Here is a 19,940-nt window from a genome sequence, read left to right on the forward strand (position 1 = left end):
TCAAAATATTTGGAACTCAAATTTTTTTTGAGTAAAGACTTAATATTCCCTTGCTTTACAGAATTTGCAGCTGCTACTGAAAAAACAACTTCTGAACTATTTTTTTTTTGAAAGTAGTTCACGTCAAATATGTAATACTTGTTGGATAAATCTACTATTCTACCCTTCGAATAAAAAAAAGTCTGGTTAAGGTTAAGTTTAGGTCACCTCATATGGAAACCGCCCATTATGAGGTTTAAATGGAAGCAATGTACTCTTTTCCAAAAAGAGTTTAAGAATATTTATATTTTCTTTTAAAGCGTCTTTCCGTATGTTTGACTGCTTGGAATTATTTGGATGGTACCTAACCCTGGGAGAGGGACCCCTGCCTAAGAAAAAAGGCTAAGCACTGTGATGCATCAGAAGAATCAAATTTTTATGCTGATTTCAAATATATAAGCTTCATCAAGTTTAGTCTTACCCATAAAAAGTTATGCGCTTGCGAAAATTTGCCTTAGTTTCGAAAAAAGGGGGAAACAACCCCTAAAATTCATAAAACTCCAATGAAAATCACACCATCAGATTTAGCGTATCAGATAACCCTACTACAGAAGTTTCAAACTCCGATCTGCAAAAATATTGAATTTTGTATTTTTGCCAGAAGAAAGATGACGGATGCGTGTTTATTTTTTTATTTTCTTTTTATATTTTCCCAGGGGTGATCTTATCGATCCCGTAGTCCTAGAATATCATGAGAGGGCTCATACGAACGGAAATTAAAAGTTCTAGTGCCCTTTTTAAGCAACTAAAAAAATTGGAGGGCAACTTGGCCCCCTCCCACGCTCATTTTTTTCCAAAGTCACCCAATCAAAGTTTTGAGATATCCATTTTGTTCAACATAGTCAAAAACCTAATTAATATGTCTTTGATGATGACTTTATCCCCCATAGTTCCCGGGGGAAGGGCTGCAAGTTATAAACTTTTCCCATTGTTTACATATAGTATTGGTTATTGGGAAGTATACAGGTGTTTTCAGGAGGAATTTTTTTCTAGTGGGGTGTCGGGGTTAAGGGAGAGGATCTTTATATGGAGGATACTTCCTTGGGAGAAGGAACATTTCCATGAATAGGGCGCCAGATTTCCCAGCATTATTTAAAAAACGATCAGAAATTAAATAAAAAAACAAGTTTTTTTCAACTGACAATAAGGAACAGTATTAAAACTTAAAACGAACAGAAACTATTGCGTATATGAGGGGGTCCGCCCCCATTTCAAGACGTTACTCTTTACGCTAAATATGTTTAGTACTTTCGAAAGAGATATATATTCTAATTAACCGGCCTTTGTGATTCAGGGGGTTGTGATTCGAACAAAATTTGAACTTTAGCTTAAATACCGAGGTATTAACTATGGGGCGAACTCTCTAATATACGTAATAAAAACATACGAATATAGAAATTCGTTACGTAAGTTAATTCCTAAGTTACGTCAGAACAAAATTTCGAGAAAGCCAATTAGCCAAAAAAAGCAAATTAATATGCAAATTTCGTTTGAATTATTCATGTATGGTGAGTCAAAATCAAAACTTGCATTAATTCAAAAACGTTAAGAAATTAAATTAAAAAAAAAACAAGTTTTTATAACTGAAATTAAGGAGCGACATTAAAACTTAAAACAAACAGAAATTATTCCGTATATGAAAAGGGCTGTTCCCTCCTCAACGCCTCGCTCTTTACGCGAGTTTGACTCTGTCTCACAACTTTATTTTTAAAACAATAAAAATGTTTAGCGTAAAGAGGGAGGCGTTGAGGAGGGGACAGCCCCTTTCATATACAGAATAATTTCTGTTTGTTTTAAGTTTTAATGTCGCTCCTTACTTTCAGTTAAAAAAAACTTGTTATTTTTTAGTTTATATATAAAGATCAAAGTTCAGTTAATCTGGAGTGAACCCCGAGCTATCAGAGCTGTCAAGAACTTATACAGGAAAGTTATACCCCCCCTTCACCTTGAACAAAAATAAAAATCCTTTTTAAAATGAAAATCACTTTTTACATGGATAGTACTGGCGTATTATGTGCTTTGAAAGTAGACTTTCTTGTTTTCTTTTTGTCATTTTCTCGATAAAAGAATAATTTTTCTGAAAAGCTGTCTTTTCTTTATTTCAGGAACTATTATTAAAAAACTATAAATCCAAGATTTTAGCTAGAAATCTTAAAGGACTTTGAGTGGGAATTTTCATTTCCTACTTAAGAAAAAACTGAAATATTTGAAAAAAGTCTCCGACAAATACATTTCAGCAATAAATAAAAATGTTAATTATTAAAATTGAAACTATAAATTTGGCAATTAGCCTCAGACGGGTCTAAGCATTCTTCTTCTTCAGCACTGAAATACAAATTTCCAGGACAGAATTGAAATTGTGGGGTGTTGTTTGCGCATTGATAAAATGAGTGGCAGTCAAGTGGGTTAGCAAAAAGTCCGTTCGGCTCTGGGCACTCGAAGTTAGGATCTGGGGTTGCAGTTTGTATATTTGGAGATGTTCGAATGTAATCACTTGTTGTGCAAGGTACATTTGTTGTGCATCGTTCAGCTGTAGCATCATATAAGGTTCCATTTGGACAGTAAAGTTTCCAGGCATTTCCGTTGTCACAGTTTATGTATGATGTACAGTCTTCTGGATTGGGGAAAAATCCATTTCTGGTAGAGCAATCAAACCACCATACAGGAGTTGGATTTGTAATTGGCTCCTCGGTGATGTCGTCAGTCACAAGTTCTGTCTCCTCAAAGGATATTTTTAATGTAGATATCTGACTGCAATCTACAGCACTAGGATAATCACAAGATTCTGTACTGGGATTAAAAACCAGATCACTTGGACACTTAACTAAGTAAGCGATACCATTGCTACAAACATAGTACGATGAGCAGTCATATGGGTTTCGAAAATTCCCATTTGCAGATGGACATTGAAATGTAGGAGTTGGTGGTCTGGTGGTAGTAGTCATAGGGGCCTGTGTGGATCCATCGGGCAGTGTGCGATTCGTGCAGTCTACAAGTTCTGGGTAGTTGCAGCCTGCCCATTTAAGATCGAAAAAGTAGTCGTATTTACATTGATAAAGTGAAGCTTTCAAATCGATGCATTGAACGTATTTGTCACAAGTAACCCATGGGAATGATCCGCCTGTGCCTGGACATTGGTATTCCGGTAAGGAACCGATCAATTCATCTTCAGGACCAGCGCGTAAACTATAGGCTCCTAAAATATGATATAAATATATTAGTGTTTCATTGCTGAAAATCGCATGAAAGGATTTATAAGAAAGGATTTAAGATTTGAACTGAAAATCTAAATTATCAAACTAAGCCCTCAAGAACAGTGTATTCCTATTGATAATAATACACACATCTAATAAATCGGGTTTATCTGCTGATCCCCACAATAGAAAACATAATGTAACTAATTAAGTAACTAATTAAGTTTAGAGGGACCTAACTTATTAAGTTTACTAATTAAGTAACAAATTAAGTTTAAAGGGACCTAACCAATTAAGTTTACTAATTAAGTAACTAATTAAGTTTAGATGGACCTAACCAATTAAGTTTAGAGTTAGTTATTAGCATAAGAAAAATTGCAAATTTTTGCAACGAGAAGAGAACGTCCTCAAAAATTTGAATAACTGATGTAAATCCTACCATTGTTTCCGAAATATCTTAAAACCCTTGGAAGAAAACATTTCGCCCCCTCTGTAAAAAAACGTAATTTAGAGGCTTCCTGAGAAGGGCACTTGCAGATTCTCATTTGCTCAAACTTTCTGTTGTTTTCTTTTTCTTCAGGGGGGAACCATTTTGAACCAACGATGATAAAATATTTAGAGAAAGCTCTTTCAAATTGTAATTTTAAGCTGATCATTTTTAAGCAACAAAAGAGAGGGAGGGAGGGAGAGGGAGCCTTAAAGAGAGGTCGTTGTCCATAAGTTTTTGCTTCTAAACTATGATTTTGGCTCAAAAGGGCCAAAATCCTCCTGAGCAATTAATGATTATATTTATTATAAATTACTGAGCAATTATGAGATATTCAAGTGGTCCAGAATTAGTATAAGCCCTTGTTTAAATCTCCTAATTTTTAATCAGGCGGTCATGGATTAGGTCCTTAGAACACATTAGGTCCTTGAAAATGCATGATATCTATTTCAGGTGACTGGTTGTTAGAGAAAATAATTTGAAAGCTTAATTCTAGTGACTTGATTCCTTTTTTACTTAATGCTTTTACACATAGTATTAAGTTGTTTGAAATTAGGTCTCAAGGGGACAGTCAGCGGATCTTTGTATTTGAACTGCGAGGGGGGTGCCTGAAGCCCCAAAAACCACAATTTAGGGTCGGTATTTGCGAGGCTTTCGTAATACATAAATGAGATAAAACTGGATAGCTAGAGGGGATTTTTAACCCTTTTTATGCCTTTTCTAAAATCATATATTTAAACTCAGTCTCAGTGCTAAGAAAACAAAAGGTGCTGAAAGGTAATTACTTCTGATTCCGGAAAGGATATGAATCTAAAATGAAAGTTTAGCCTACATTCATATGCTTAACTACATAGAGAGGGGAGAGGCTTAGGAGGATATCATCCAGCCCTCCATCTTTAACCCTATAATTATGTAAGTGACCCCTTGTTTTATGCAGGTTAATATGGATAATATTCATGATAGTCCTTTACTATGAATGGGGACTATCAGACTCCAAAAACAGTAAATGCATAGTTAAAAAGTTTTAAGTGTATATAAATATCATTATTTATTTATGATTCGCAAAGTTATACCTTACATTATCTACTACTCAAGCAAGAATATGATTTAATTTTTTTATAACATCATTTAGGCCGACTTATGATTCAACACTCGCTATTTGAAATCTGTCATTATTAAACCATGTAGTTGAAACTAAATATCTTGCGATACTTAACATATAATTCAATATATAATTAGATAAAAAAAACAAGGTTTTTCAACTGAAAGTAAGGATCAGCATTAAAACTTAAAACAAACAGAAAATGTTAGGTAGGCTATATGAGGCCCCCCTCACCTCAAAACCTCACTCTTTGCGCTAAAGTTTGACTTTTTGTTCCAGTTATTTAAGAATGACTCCTGAATCACAAAGGCCGTTTCATTAGAATAATAATATCTTTTAAAACCTCGAACAAAACTTTAGCGTAAAGAGCAAGGCATTCAGGAAGGGCTGACCCCCCTCATGTGCGTAATAATTTCTGTTTGTCTTAAGTTTCAATGGTGCTCCTTGCTTTAAGTTGAAAAAACATGTTTTTTGTTTAGTTTCTGATAGATTTATTAAATAATTCTTGGAAACCTGGCTCCCCTCCATGAAAAATCCCCTTCCCCTCAAAAACATCCTCTACGAAAAGATCCTCCCATGACCTCCCCCTCCATCATACTATATGTAAACAATCGGCAAAGTTCATAGCTTGCAGCCCTTCCCCCGGGGACTGTGGGGGGGTCAAGTCATCCACAAAGGCATAGCTATTAGATTTTTCAACTGTGCTGAAAACATTTTGATCTGGCGACTTTGGGGAAAAATGAGCGTGGGAGGGGGCTAGATGCCCTCCAATATTTTGGTCACTTAAAAAGGGCACTAGAACTTTTGATTTTTTATCAAATGAGCCATTTCTCGATCTTCTACGATCACAAGTTCGGTACGATCACCCCTGGGGAAAAAACAAACAAATAAACACGCACCCGTGATCTTTCTTGTGTCAAAAAAAGAAATTCCGTAACTTTTGACATAGGAGCTTGAAACCTCTATATTGGGGTGTGTAGTACGGGTGTCGCCACTTATTGATGCAAAAATGGCGCAAAAAGGTTGCTATGCCACTTACTCGAAGGGGAGAACCCTTTGTCGGCCCAAATGTTAGTGGGATTCCCGCTCTTACCCCAACGGTTCCGTAAATATCGGATTTACTGATAGGACCTTTTCTGGCTCCCACCAATGTTCGTAGTATTTAGCCACCAGTGTTATACAGGTAGGCCACAACGCCACTGGCGTGGTAATATACGGGTGTCACCACTTATTGGAGGGGAAAGCCCCGACCCCAAATTATAGTGTGATTCCCGCGTCTACCACACCGGTTCTGCAAATATCGGGTTTGGTAGTACCCGATTTACAGTATACCCTGTCCCAGGGTATGATAACGCGATCGAGTGGTCAAATGGTCACTTTCTAAAGCCAAGTGTTGAGCTGCCTTGGGTTACAGCTAGAAAATCTCTAACTCTCTCCTTGGAGGTAACAAACCTCCCTGTCAATATAATAATGACGGTACCTCGTAGCTCTATTCCTACCCGGCCTGGGTTACGGAAACTAGTACACAGTTTGTAGAAAATACCTTACTTGTATTCTTCCAAAAGGGTTACAATAATCCCACATAAATATATCACCCTGAACGGGGTCTAAGCGCAGACTAAAAAAAAATGATATTTTGTAAACAACTGTTCATAGGGGTGGACCTTCGCTTGGCCCAGCTAATCAGCTACATCCCCATTCAACCCCAATTCTACCTCTTAGCTTTGTCTTTCAATGACTCCCAAACCAGGAAGTACAAAAATAAAACTTGGTTCAAAGCTTATTTATTGCGACACCTCTAACTTAGCAACGAGAATTTAACCTGTCTTTTGAAATTATACTATAAGTAAATGTAATTAAGAAAACGAAAAAAGGTCATTTATCTGAAAGGAAAAGAAACAGGGGTGGAACCCCAACACTCTACAGTAAGATTCTCTGGTATACTGAATCTGATTTTCATTAAGATCACTTGATGTTTTGGGAGTGTTCTCCCCCTTTTATTTTTGATGGGTAACATTAAATTTGATGAATCTTATATATTTCAAATAAACATCAAGATTCGATTCTTTTTATGTATCTATTGTTATCGAGACTCTGTTTCTTAGAGTTTCGGTTACTATTGAGCCGCATTGCTCTTTACTTACAGTTTGTTACCACAAAGTGTTTTTGCATTTAAGATAAAGTCTTAGCACAACAGTGTTAGTATTTAGTTTTTTTCCTAGTGAAACGTATCACTGATTGTCTAACAATTAAGTTTCTTAGATTAAAAACCTAATTGTAACAATTTAGTATCTGAAGACTATTAATTCGGAATAATCTTATAAGTTAAAAATCGCAAGTATGTTTTATATGAAAAAATAAATTAAAACCAAGAAATAGTTTTGATGAATTTACTAAAGCTCGAAAGAAAATAAAGTATAAAGACCCTCTTTTTACAGAGAGACCAATTTTTACAGCTTTAACGAGTTTTGATATAAAAAACTGGTGAATGTTTTCAATTATCTCATACTAAATTGTAAAATTCATATGCACTTGTATACGAGGTTTAGAAACCCTTATTATTGAAAATTATATTTTAATTTCTTACAAGATTTAGATATTTATTTCAAAAAAATTACTGTCATAAGCCTGGACGGACTTAATTCGAGTACAGGTTGTGAGATTGTCAGTAAACGGGGAAATTTTCATAATTTAGATTAAGGCTCATTATTTAGTGTTCTACAATCCTATATTAGTTGCATTGCTGTTCTAGTAAAGTCCTCGATTTTTAAAAATAAACCAATTTAAAATCAATTAGCTCCAATTATTAGTTAAAGTCGTAAATTTTAGTTTATTTAACTTCCCTCCTCTATCATTTATTTTGATGTGTTTTTCACTGTCATTTATATGAATGCACAATCTGCCTTTTCTAATATATGAAGTTTTTTCTCACTTGTTTTGTAATCCAAAATTTAACTGTTCTACGAGGTCCTCAAGGCGAGGTCCACGAGGTCCAATATGTGTCATTGTGCTTTATCTAGATGAAATAGAAGTGTTTTTTTTTTGTGTATATGTTAAAGGAAATGAATGGACCAGTGGCTTTAAATGACATTGCTTCTTATGCCCCTCAATATATTATTAAATAGTAAAATATGATTTTAGACCTTATGTTAAAGTAGGAATTATTAATTTATCTATTCATTGCAAAACCCTGTGTGCTATAAATACAGCAAACTAACATATCTGCTAATGTTAACTGCTATTAACAAAGAATAGCAAATGGGTTTCTGCCTCAACTTTCAACTATGAACATCGTTCTATCAGAGGAAGAAAAATCTATAAGAAAATAAGAAAAAAAAATTTCGTAACGACTTCGTAACGAATAAATTGAAACTACAAATGAGGAACAAATATTAGCAAGTATATATTTACATTATATAAAAGCAATTAACTCTCAACTATACGCGACATACTATACGACATACTAACTATACGAAGACATTTTTGCTTGGAATAGAGTGGAGATTTTTGAAATTGCATGGAACCAGCTAGTACTCAAGAATTAAAGATTTTTAATAATTTCAAACGAATGATAAGACGGGGTCATGATCGTATCCAGGGAGGTACTGGGTTTGACCCCCCCCCCCCCAACAAAATGTTCGTCCAACTCGTAAAAAAGTAACAAAAATGTATTAAAGCAAATTTTTGATGGGCTTGTTCAACTATTTTTGTACATCTGCGACTGAAGTCACAGCTTCCTTCAGATTGATTACTTCGAACTTCCGAACTATTCTAAATCTTGTGCCCATGGGGGGATTTGAAGCAGGAACTCTGTGAATAAGCTTTTCTTTTATGTGACTTAGTCAAATCTAAAAAAATGGACAACAGCCATAATGTTGGGAAGAATGAATAAATTAATAATAAATTTAAAAAACAGTTGGTTAAAGTGCAATTCTGTGGTAAATATGGATTAATGTTCAGTGGCAATTCTACAAAAGATGTGGCTTAGCTGTCACGTGTTGTACAGAGTTGGAGCAATGGGGAGGTCAGGACGTATTGTACTTTCCAATGACTAGATTTGGCTAAACATAATAGCCGTGAGTCTGGGGAGCTTATGGTTAAATAAAGTGAAATAACACCTGAATTTCAGACGTTGGGTAAGGTGGAAAACGCCTGATCCTGCCGCAAGATCAAGAGAGAATGACTAAATCATATAGCAATCTAATTATCTAAAAGTTCTATAACTATCACGCATCGTTTTTAATCAGATAAATAAGTAAAAGAGTGAAAATACTTAAGTATCATGGAAGCCACAAGCTAAGACTTTATTAAGGCCTGATGTTCACTGGCCCTCTTCAGAAAAAAATAGCTATAACACGGTGTTATTTTTCGAAAAATATTTATGATCCCCCTTTCTTATCCGCAATTTTTGATGGATAGAATAGAAAACAAAGGGTTTCAAAATATGTTTTCAGATTAAACTGGTGGTGATATTGTTAATCAGCATTAATTACTAATGTTATGACTGAGCTTGCATTTGCTTAACAAGAGTTATAATTCTTGGATGTCTTCGTCAAGGCCAGTCTCATGTCAACTTAAACATTCAGATTATTCCTGGTTTTTGTCTTGATATGTTGAAGGTTTGAAAATCCCCTTTCAGATAGTTATGAAGAAGCAAATTGCACTCGAAAACCAAACACGAGATTTTATAATAATGTTGAGAAGTCATTTTGTCAGTTTGTCAGTCATTTTGAGGAGTCAGGAGTCATATTTAAATAATGTTGAGGAGTCATTTTGCACCACCAAAAATGCATATTATAATTCAGCGAGAATGCTGGAAACACGACAGGATACAGTAAATATATCCTGTCATGTCATCTTGAACATTCAGATTATTCCTTGTTTTTGTCTTGATCGGTAGAAGGTTTGAAAATTTACTTTCGGAAATATATGCAGAAGCAAATGGCAAATGGCACTCAAAAACCAAGCACCAGACTTTGAATATGAATAACACATTGACTTTTCATGAAATGTATTAAATGTTGAGGAGCCATTTTGTACCTCTCAAATCCATCTTGTACCTCTAAAATCCATCTTGTAATTCAGTGAGAATGCTGAAAGCATCCAAGGATACAAAAAAATGTATTTGGAACTGAAGGAGTTTCTTGTTCAATGGATTCTGGGACATAACATTGAATTTGAGATTCGATGGTTTGGAGGTGGCTATTAGTATCCTCCCTTAGATCATCTAGGATTTCTATTTCCAAATCTTCAGTTTTTGTGGAAAGGTGCCTAAAAATGGCAGAGTCTCCAAGATTTACTTTACGGTACCAATGCTGCAGCTTAAATATGAAAGCCTGGATATTATCTTTGAAGTAAGTAATGTGAATCTTTTTACATTGCTGTTTTAAATTTAGCTTATTTAGCTGGTCGAAGATGTCAAAATCGAACTACTATTTGCATTTAGGTCTTAACGTTGAACACTAGTGTTTTCGTTTTTATTTCAAAGGCTTCGTTTATTCCAGAGATATCCCTTTTTAATAACCTGCGAACAGAAGTGTAGAAAAAAAAATTTCGGGATCAGAGTCGTGCTTTGATTTTCGAACGAACGAGAATTTATGTAATTTAATTTTATTTAGCTGACAGTCGTAGCCAAAGAGTCGAGCACCTCTTGTAAAAGCTCTGGAAGAGTCTTGGTGTCTGTTCCACCAAGGGTAAATCAGTAAATAGTACAACACTTTTTCTTGCAATGGAATCTCTTTAACTTTCGTCTGAAACCAGACGTCGATTGAAACCGGGCTGGCTCCCCGTAAGTACGGTGAACAAAGGAAAGGATTATCTTTCCTGTGCCCCATTCCTGGTCACTGCTCGGTTTACAAAACATTGAGTGAAGTAATGTCCTCGAAATCGTGAAGTGCTAGCGCACAAACGAACAGTTGCTGATTGTTTGACTATGGCTCGGGGTCTTATATTTTGGCAATTTATATTGTTTACGACTCTTGTCCCAGAGGCTCTGGGGGCCCTGACGTCCCTAAAGGCATGTTTATTTGACCTATCAACTATTCTGAGCAACATGGCGATCACGAAATTTTGATAAATTGTCTTGATGAATGACGAGGTGGGGATGTCAAAAGAGATCACAGGAGATGGAATGGTTGTCTTCCAATCATTTTCAGCTCTTGAAAAGAGTACAGGAGCTTTCAGGTTCCAATCAAACTAGGCCCGTTTGAAATTTCACCACCCCATTCAAACAAAGTGGTCAGGGGAAGGAAGGAAGGAATAATACATTAAAGTTACACGGCCCTTTACTAAGGCAGCGGTTTACCAAGGCATTTAATCCGAACATGATCCAAGACATGTACATACGCAGGAAAGACTGTTGCATTTTGGGGGTATTTGTCAAAATAAAATGCAAAAGTTTTAGAACAATAGAAGCATATAGAAACGATCGTAGAATTGTAAAAATTCAAAACCAACCGGACCTGAAGGTCCGCCTGGACACATCTCTCATTCAGGATATCAAAACGTGTAAATTATTTAGTACATAAAAGAAAAAAAAAATCTAAATCATTAAGTGGTCGCAAGTTTTGTCGCAAACCATAAATCCTCCTTTGGTTGAATCGCTTTTTGGTTAAATCTTTGTAAATCACCATCACAGCAACGAACCAGACAAGCTTTCTTTGGTCTTTTGATTTCAAACTGTCCAATAAAGCAAAAAAGTTTGTTGAAGAAATGAATAGCCCATTACCTTTCCTGATGGCCTGACAAATTTGACCAGTGCATGTTCCATAAGGTGGTGGAACATCTTATGGATAATCGCAAGCTCTTATATCTGAGTTATACACCAAACCTTCGCCACAGTACCGTATGCTCGCTTGCCATTGATAGCATATGTGAAATGATTCACAAGATTTTGGATCAGAATAGTAACCGTTTTCTGATGGACATGTGAAGGGGCCACCTGAAGGTGGTGTATTCTATGTAACAGGGGTCGTCTCCTCAGACGTTCCAGATTCGGATATATATCTGGGGTTGTCGTAGTTGTTGTTGTCTTGGGTGTCGTGCTACCTGGTTTGCGAACATCTGTCGTACATGTTCCACAAGGTGGAGCTACATTATATGGATAGTCGTAGGTTCTCTTTGAAGAATTTTAGATTAACCCTTCTGCACAATATAGAATGTTTTCACTATATTCGTAGCAGATATAAAATGAATAGCAGGAATCTGGGTTTGAGAAACAACCATCGGGCTCAGGGCATACGAAAGTACCAGAAGTTTGTGATACTTGTGTAGTTTCAGTGGTTTCAATCGTTTCAGTGGTAGAAATAGTTTTCTCGCTTGTCTTTTGAGTGGTTTGTGTAGTTTTAGCATCTGTACTTGTTGAGAGTGTTCCACATGGAGGCGGTACATTAAGCCCGATGGTTATTTCTCAAACCCAATTGTAGTCACATGTTTCCACGACAACATTAAGGGCAAGCCCAAGGGGGTATTGTTGTCTACTAGCAACGCCAGCTTCACAAACATAGAGAGCATCACATGCATTCGGATCTGGAAAATACCTATCAGGCTCAGGACACGTGAAAACTGATTTTGCGCTTGTGCTGGAAAAAACAGTCGTGGATCGCGAGGAAATGATGGTAGTTGAAAGTAAAGGACTGGTTTTTGTGATTAAAATATAGGAAGTAGTACTCAAAACAGTTATTGTAGAGCTTTCTTAGGTTGGCAGAGAAAAAATATTGCTGCGGTGAGTATTTTGTGCGTATTTTGTGAGTATTCTCCCAAATACGTATTCAAATACTCTATTTTGTGAGTATTCTCACAAGTATTTTGTGAGTATTCTCCAAGCTCTTGATTATATAATTTGCTAAATGGACATTTAGTTCATGTTGCAATTCCATCTGCACACTCATAGAAAGACGCACAGTTATATGGATCTGGAAACCGCCCATTAGATTCAGGGCAAATCAATAGAGCAATATCAGACGTCAATAAAACTCCTAAAATAAAAAATGACCTTTGTCGTGAAGTTATTTGAAAAGGGATCTGTTCTTTTGGTGAATATTATCACACTTTTTTCTGTGCCTTAATAAATGTTTAATAGTCTGGAAGTTTCATTTTGCCTTGAGACTAGAGGTTTTCAACTTCTAGGGCAAGACACCGTTAGTAATGCCATATTTGGCTAATCTTCGTTATTTTTTTTTCTCAAGATTCCCAATTCATGTTGAAGTTTTTTGGAAACCTTACTAGCAAAGTGATGTTTCATACTTGTATCCTTTGGGCAGCTAATTGAAACAAAAAAAATGTTTAAAGAAAAGTAAAGTGAAAAAATGTTTAAAGCTAAGTGATGAGCAGTGATATCACTTAAGCCAAACAGAAATATTCTTTGTTTGAAGAGGGTGCTGAACCTCTAACACTCCCACTCTTTGCGCATGTATTTTACCTTTGTTTTGTTTCAACTGAAATTAATGTTCATGATCGGTTGAAATTGTTTGACATAAACAGAGGGTTGGTGTGGCAGAAAGATAATATAACAGCCCTCATATTTAGGATGGTTTTTGTTCCTTTTAGGTTTTTCTGTCACCGTTTACTTTTATTTGAAAAAAAAAGTTTTTGGTTTAGTATTTTTCCTTTATTAATATCCTTTATAATATTTAGTGGTATTCAAAATAAGAAAACGGCCGCTGCCTTTCTCAGTCCTTGTTCTTTAGTAGGGATAAGTTAACATTAGGGATAACAGTAGGGATAACTTAGTAGGGATAACAGTAGGGATAACAGTAGAATAACAGTAGGATTAACAGTAGGGATAATTTAGTAGGATAAGTTAACATTAACCTTTTACATGACAATGCTTCAAGAATGATAATTGTCCCTGAAATTATGTACATCTTGAATATTATTTTGAGGAGGGGGGTGAAACACCAAAATAAAATTTAAGGGTAAAGGCTTAATATTTTTAAGTTGTGGGGTCTTGGGTCAAAACTTGCTTTGGGGGATATTCCCTCCCCCTCTCTTGCAGTTTTATATGCAATATTTGACGGAGGAGACACAAAATAAAGCGTTCGACAATATGTTTTCGGACTAAACAGCAGTGGTAATATTTTATTTGGCATTGACTATTATTCGAGAAAAGAATCATTTTTCTGTAAAGCTGTCTTTTCTTTATTTCAGGAACTATAATTAAAAAACTATAACTTCAAGATTTTAGCTAGAAACCTTCAAGGACTTTGATGTGGGGATTTTCATTTCCTACTTAAGAAAAAAACTTATATATTAGAAAAAAGTTTGCGACAAATACATCTCAGCAATAAATAAAAACGTTAATTATTAAAATTGAAACTATAAAGTTGACAATTAGCATCAGATGGGTCTAAGCATTGTCCTTCTTCAGCACTGAAATACAAATTTCCAGGACAGAATTGAAATTGTGGGGTGTTGTTTGCGCATTGATAAAATGAGTGGCAGTCAAGTGGGTTAGCAAAAAGTCCGTTCGGCTCTGGGCACTCGAAGTTAGGGTCTGGAGTTGCAGTTTGTATATTTGGAGATGTTCGAATGTAATCACTTGTTGTGCAAGGTACATTTGTTGTGCATCGTTCCACTGTAGCATCATATAAGGTTCCATTTGGACAGTAAAGAAGCCAGGCATTGCCATTGTCACAGTTTATGTATGATGTACAGTCTTCTGGATTGGGGAAAAATCCATTTCTGGTAGAGCAGTCAAACCACCATACAGGAGTTGGATTTGTAATTGGCTCGATGATGAGGTCGTCAGTCACAAGTTCTGTATCCTCGAAGGATATTTTTAATGTAGATATCTGACTGCAATCAACAGCACTAGGATAATCACAAGATTCTGTCTGGGGATTAAAAACCAGATCACTCGGACAGTTAACTAAGTAAGCGATACCATAGCTACAAACATAGTATGATGAGCAGTCATATGGGTTTCGGAAATTCCCAGTTGCAGATGGACATTCAAATGTTGGAGTTGGGGGTCTTGTAGTAGTAGTCATAGGGGCCTCTGTTGATCCATCGGGCAGTGTGACCGATGTTAAAATATCAGAAGTAGTACTCAAAACAGTTGTTGTAGAGCCATCTTGAGTTGGCAGAGGAGAAATATTGCTGCAGTCAACATTTTGTGCGTAGTCGCATTCACCCAGTTCTTGATTATATAATTTGCCAAATGGACATGTAGTTAACGTCGCAATTCCATCTACACACTCATAGTAAGACGCGCAGTCAAATGGATCTGGAAACCGCCCATTAGATTCAGGGCAAATAAATGGAGTTCTCAAAACAGTTGTTGTAGAGCCATCTTGAGTTGGTAGGGGAGAAATATTGCTGCAGTCAACATTCTGTGCGTAGTCGCATTCACCCAGTTCTTGATTATATAATTTGCCAAATGGACATTTAGTTAATGTCGCAATTCCATCTACACACTCATAGTAAGACGCGCAGTCATATGGATCTTGAAACCGCCCATTAGATTCAGGGCAAATAAATGGAGCAATATCAGATGTCAATAAAACTCCTAAAATAAAAAAGTGCATTTGTAATTAAGTTATTTGAATATTAAGGAATTCTTTAGTTTTATAATTCCGCCAACTAATGTGGCGAAAAATATCACACCTTTTTCTGTTGACTAAGGGACTTTCTATTGTGCTTTAATAAATGTTCAATAGTCTGGAAGTTTCATTTTGCCTTTAGACAAGAGGTTTCCAACTGTTAAGCCGAGAGACAATTAATAGTTCCACATTTGGCTAATCTTGTTTTTTTTTTCTTTTTTCTCAAGATTCCCAATTCTTGTTGAGGTTTTTACTTGTATCCTTTAGGCAACTAACTGAATCAAAACATTTTTTAAAGGACAGTAAACAGCAGTGACAGCACTTAAGCCGAACAGAAATATCCTTTGTCTGAGGAGGGTGCTAAAGCTCAAACAACCCCAATCTTTTTTTTTTTTTTTTTACTGCAATTAATGTCCATGATCGGTTGCCAACGTAGAGGGTTGCTTCGGCAGAAAGATAACGTATAGGCCCTCATGTTTAGGATAATTTTTGTTCGTTTTAAGTTTTTCATATCTGTTTGCTTTTATTTGAAAAAAATTGTTTTGGGTTATTTTTTTCCTTTTTAATGTTCATATTTATTGCTATTCTAAATAAGAAAAGGGACACTGCTTTTCGAAAGACCCCGTAAAGAGTGGGTTGGTTAGTTGGAAGGATAACGCATTCACCCTCATATCTAGGATAGTTTTTGTTCGTTTAAAGTTTTTCCGTCGCTTTTTACTTTTATTTAAAAACTCAATTTTTAGTTTAGTTTAAAACCGTTTTTAGTATCGATATTTAGTGCTATTAAATAAAAAACGAGTTTTTTTTAACTAAAAGTAAGGAGCAACATTGAAACTTAAAACAGACAGAAATTATTACGTATACGAGGGGGGTTACCCTTCCTCAACACCTCACTCTTCACGCTAAAGGTTTTTTGGCACTTTTAAAAGTTATTTATTGTTCTAATTTAACGACCCTTGTGTCTCAGGAGTCATTTTTAAAGAATTGGGACAAAATTTAAACTTTAGCGTAAATAGCGAGGTGTTGAGGATGGGCAACCCCCCCCCTCATATATGGAATTATTTATGTTCGTTTTTAGTTTTAGTATTGCTCCTTACTTTTAGTTGAAAAAACTCGTTTTTTAAATTTAATTTCTGATGGGTTTTTAAATAAGGCAGGAAATCTGGCCCCACCTTCACGGAAAAATCCTCCTCCCCACAGAAATATCCTCTGGACAATTGAATCTTAGTGAAAATTTACCATGGACAATTACCCCTAACACCTCCACGCGTAAAATTGAGTCGGTAAAGAAAAAGCAAAACATATAAAGAAATTTCGCATAAGAATCTGGTGAATTCTCTCAGCATAAAATTTCCCCTGAAAAGTTCACCGTCTGGAAACTTCCCTCTCCATGGAGAATTTTCTCCGTGCAAAATCCCCCCATCAGAAAATTCATCCTCCCCCTCTCCACCCAGTAGGGTTCTCTGATACTTTGAATCCCATGGTGTGGTTGTCCTTAGGATTCTATGACTTTTAGGGGGCGTTTTCCCTAAACCAGACATATTTTCTCAGGTTGCAACCTTTGATGAGCAAGACTAATCATAATAAAAGTTGTATGTTTAAAATCAACGTAAAAATCCAATTCTTTTGATATATCCTGGTATCAAAATTCTGGTTTTTAGTGTTTTGGTTTCTATTGAGCCGGGTCGCTCCTTACTTACAGTTTGTTACCACGAACTGTTTGATTCTAAATAAGAGAAGGGCCGCCGCCTCTCTTAATCCTTGTTCGTTAGTGGGGACAAGTTAAAATTAACCTCTGAATGACAATGCAAGAATGATAATCGTCCCTGAAAAAATGTACCCCTTGAATATTATCTTGGGAGGGGTGGTAGTGGTGAAATGCCAGTATAAAATTTCAGGGTACAGGCTTAATATTTTGAAGTGGTGGGGTCTTTTCTCAGAAAATGCTTGGGGGATTTTTCCTCCGCTCCCTTGCAAATCTTATCTACAATTTTTGACAGATGAGACATAAAATAAAGCGTTTGACAATATATTGTCGGACTAAACAGAAGTGGTAATATCAAACAGTTCGTGGTAAAGGAGCGACCCGGCTCAATGGTAACCGAAACTGTAGAAAACGGAATTTTGATACTAATAGATGCACCAAAAAAAATAGATTTTAATGCTGATTTCAAATATATAAGTTTCATCAAGTTTAGTCCTACCTATCAAAAGTTACGCGCCTGATAAAATTTGGCTGATTTTCGAAAAAAGGGGAAAAGACCCTCTCAAAATTATAGAACCCTAATGAAAATCACACCATCATATTCAGCGTATCAGAGAACCTTACTGCGGAGGTTTCAAGCTCCTATCTACAAAAATGTGGAATTTTTCATTTTTTGCCAGAAGAAAGATCACGGATGGGTGTTTATTTGTTTGTTTGTTTTGTTTTTTCCCCAGTGGTGATCGTATCAACCTAGTGATCCAAGAATATCATTGTAGGGTTCATTCGAACGAAAATAAAATTATAGTGCCTTTTTTAAGCGACAAAAAAAATGGAGGGCAAATAGCCCTCTCCCATACTAATTTTTTCCCAAAGTCTCCCGATCAAAATTTTGAGATAGCCATTTTGTTCAGCATGGTCGAAAATATGATAACTATGTCTTTTAGGATGACTTAATCCCCCGAAGTCCCCGGGGGAGGGCTGAAAGTTATGAACTTTACCCAATGTTAACATATAGTATTGGTTATTGGGAAGTATACAGACATTTTCAGAGGGGATTTTTTCTGGTAGTGGGGGAGGGGGGGAGTGGGTCGCAAGTAGAAGGGCCTTATTGACTCCCATCACTCACCCCTGCTGCCACCTACAACTTTTTTTACATAGTTTATGGATGGTTATGTGTGTTGGTCGATTTATTTGATGTTTTATGGTTTTGTCAGTGAGAATGAACAAACAGGAACTTTGTCACATTTATGTCTGTTTTCATGGACGGTTATGTGTCTTAGTCGATTTATTTGATGTTTTTATGGTCTTTATCAGTGATAATGGAAAAACAGGAACTTTGTCAAATTTATGTCTGTTTTCATGGATGGTTATGTGTGTTGGTCGATTTATTTGATGTTTTTCATGGATGGTTATGTGTGTTGGTCAATTTATTTGATGTTTTTATGGATTTTGTCAGTGAGAATGGAAAAACAGGAACTTTGTCACTTTCATGGACTATAGAGTCATTAGGGAGAACACGTGGTTAATGGAGTCAATGTTATTGTTGTTGTTTTGGGCACGCGATAGAGTCAGTAGGGGGAACACGTGGTTAATGGGGTCAATGTTGTTGTTGTTGTTTTGGGCACGCGATAGAGTCATAAGGGGGAGAACGTGGTTAATGGGGTCAATATTATTGTTGTTGTTTTGGGCAAGCTCTCAGCGAATGCCAAGGTCAATGTTGTTGTTGTTTCCGAGCGAACTTTTTTTTCTGGTCAGTCTAGAGTCAGCAGTCAGAGTGAAAGGATTGAAAAATGAATAAATTTGAAAAAGAGAGAATTCGATCAAATCTAGTATTTATGGAAAAACATTTGATTTTGGATGATGATTTTCTCGCCATTTGGAATAATCCCCATTGGACTATTGTATGAAACTTTTAAAATGTAATTCAAATGCTTATAGTCAATTTATTTATATATTAATTGGAACAAAGCGAAATCCCATTGTAGATATACTTTCATTGCCAATGTAGATGGCTCCTCCTTCGAAAGAGGTAACGTCATAGAGTTACTCCTCTCCCATGTCCTACACTTTGAATTTATGGCGCAAGGACGATCAGTTTCGTGTTAGCTGTGAGAGAGTTAACATCAGAAACCAAAATGTTCTATATATGCCCATTGTGCATGTACACTCTTGGCAGTTGGACTCAATGTGAGAATTGTACAATTATTGATGACTATAATGAAAAGTGTTAATTATGTAATCCTTGCAAATTACACAGAGGCTATGCAGTACAAATTAAAGGATGTAATTCATGTCTTGAAGAGGTGTGTGACTCTCTCCCTAGTGGGCACCTCTGCTCCAATTGTCACAATGATAAATGCGATCAGTGGGAGAATACTTACCCCGCTATGATTGGAAAGAATCCTAAACGTGATTTCAGTTTATTTCTACGAGATTGGTATTGTCGTGGGTTTAAATTATTCAGGGAAGAGGACTCTGGTCTAAGATTCAACTGTTGGGGTAACAAGACACTCTGGTTTCTACGTCACCACTGTGACGACGCTGTCTATTATGACTATAAAGCATCTGATTTTTATTTGGCAGTTACCGAATGCGATTCACCACTTGAAAACACAGTATGTGATATTGCTTCAAATAGACAGATTGAAACTCGTGAATTTCATAATATGAATGCAAATAGTATCATTGACTATACAAAGAGATATGACAAGAGTGAAGTTACATTGTACTGCAGAAAATGTGACTCTGACTTTGCCGTCAATCAAGATCAATATACAGTGAATCCAAATGATTTACCAGTATTAGTGGTTCACGACAGTTGCCTATACACCGATGAAGAAATCTAAAAGTGAAGATTTAAAGACATTGTTGT

At 36.0% G+C, this 19,940-nt stretch overlaps 1 protein-coding gene across 2 annotated transcripts in view; it reads right to left on the minus strand.

Annotated features, from left to right (window-relative positions):
* Positions 1–1,880: 1,880 nt before the first annotated feature.
* The window catches only part of LOC148946611 (uncharacterized), a 51,875-nt gene continuing 33,815 nt past the window's right edge, over positions 1,881–19,940 (minus strand). The window contains exon 3 of one of the 2 annotated variants that reach the window (XM_089096282.1): positions 1,881–3,235. In XM_089096282.1, coding sequence (XP_088952408.1) covers positions 2,292–3,235 — 944 coding nt within the window. In that variant the 3' untranslated portion in view covers positions 1,881–2,291. Of the gene's footprint in view, positions 3,236–14,022; positions 15,330–19,940 lie in introns of those variants that run through there. The other variant, XM_089096281.1, reaches the window with a different exon arrangement.

The sequence above is a fragment of the Artemia sp. Qi Xiang Cuo genome, chromosome 11 (genome assembly GCF_049724085.1).
Source record: "Artemia sp. Qi Xiang Cuo chromosome 11, ASM4972408v1, whole genome shotgun sequence".
NCBI classification, from domain to species: domain Eukaryota; kingdom Metazoa; phylum Arthropoda; class Branchiopoda; order Anostraca; family Artemiidae; genus Artemia; species Artemia sp. Qi Xiang Cuo.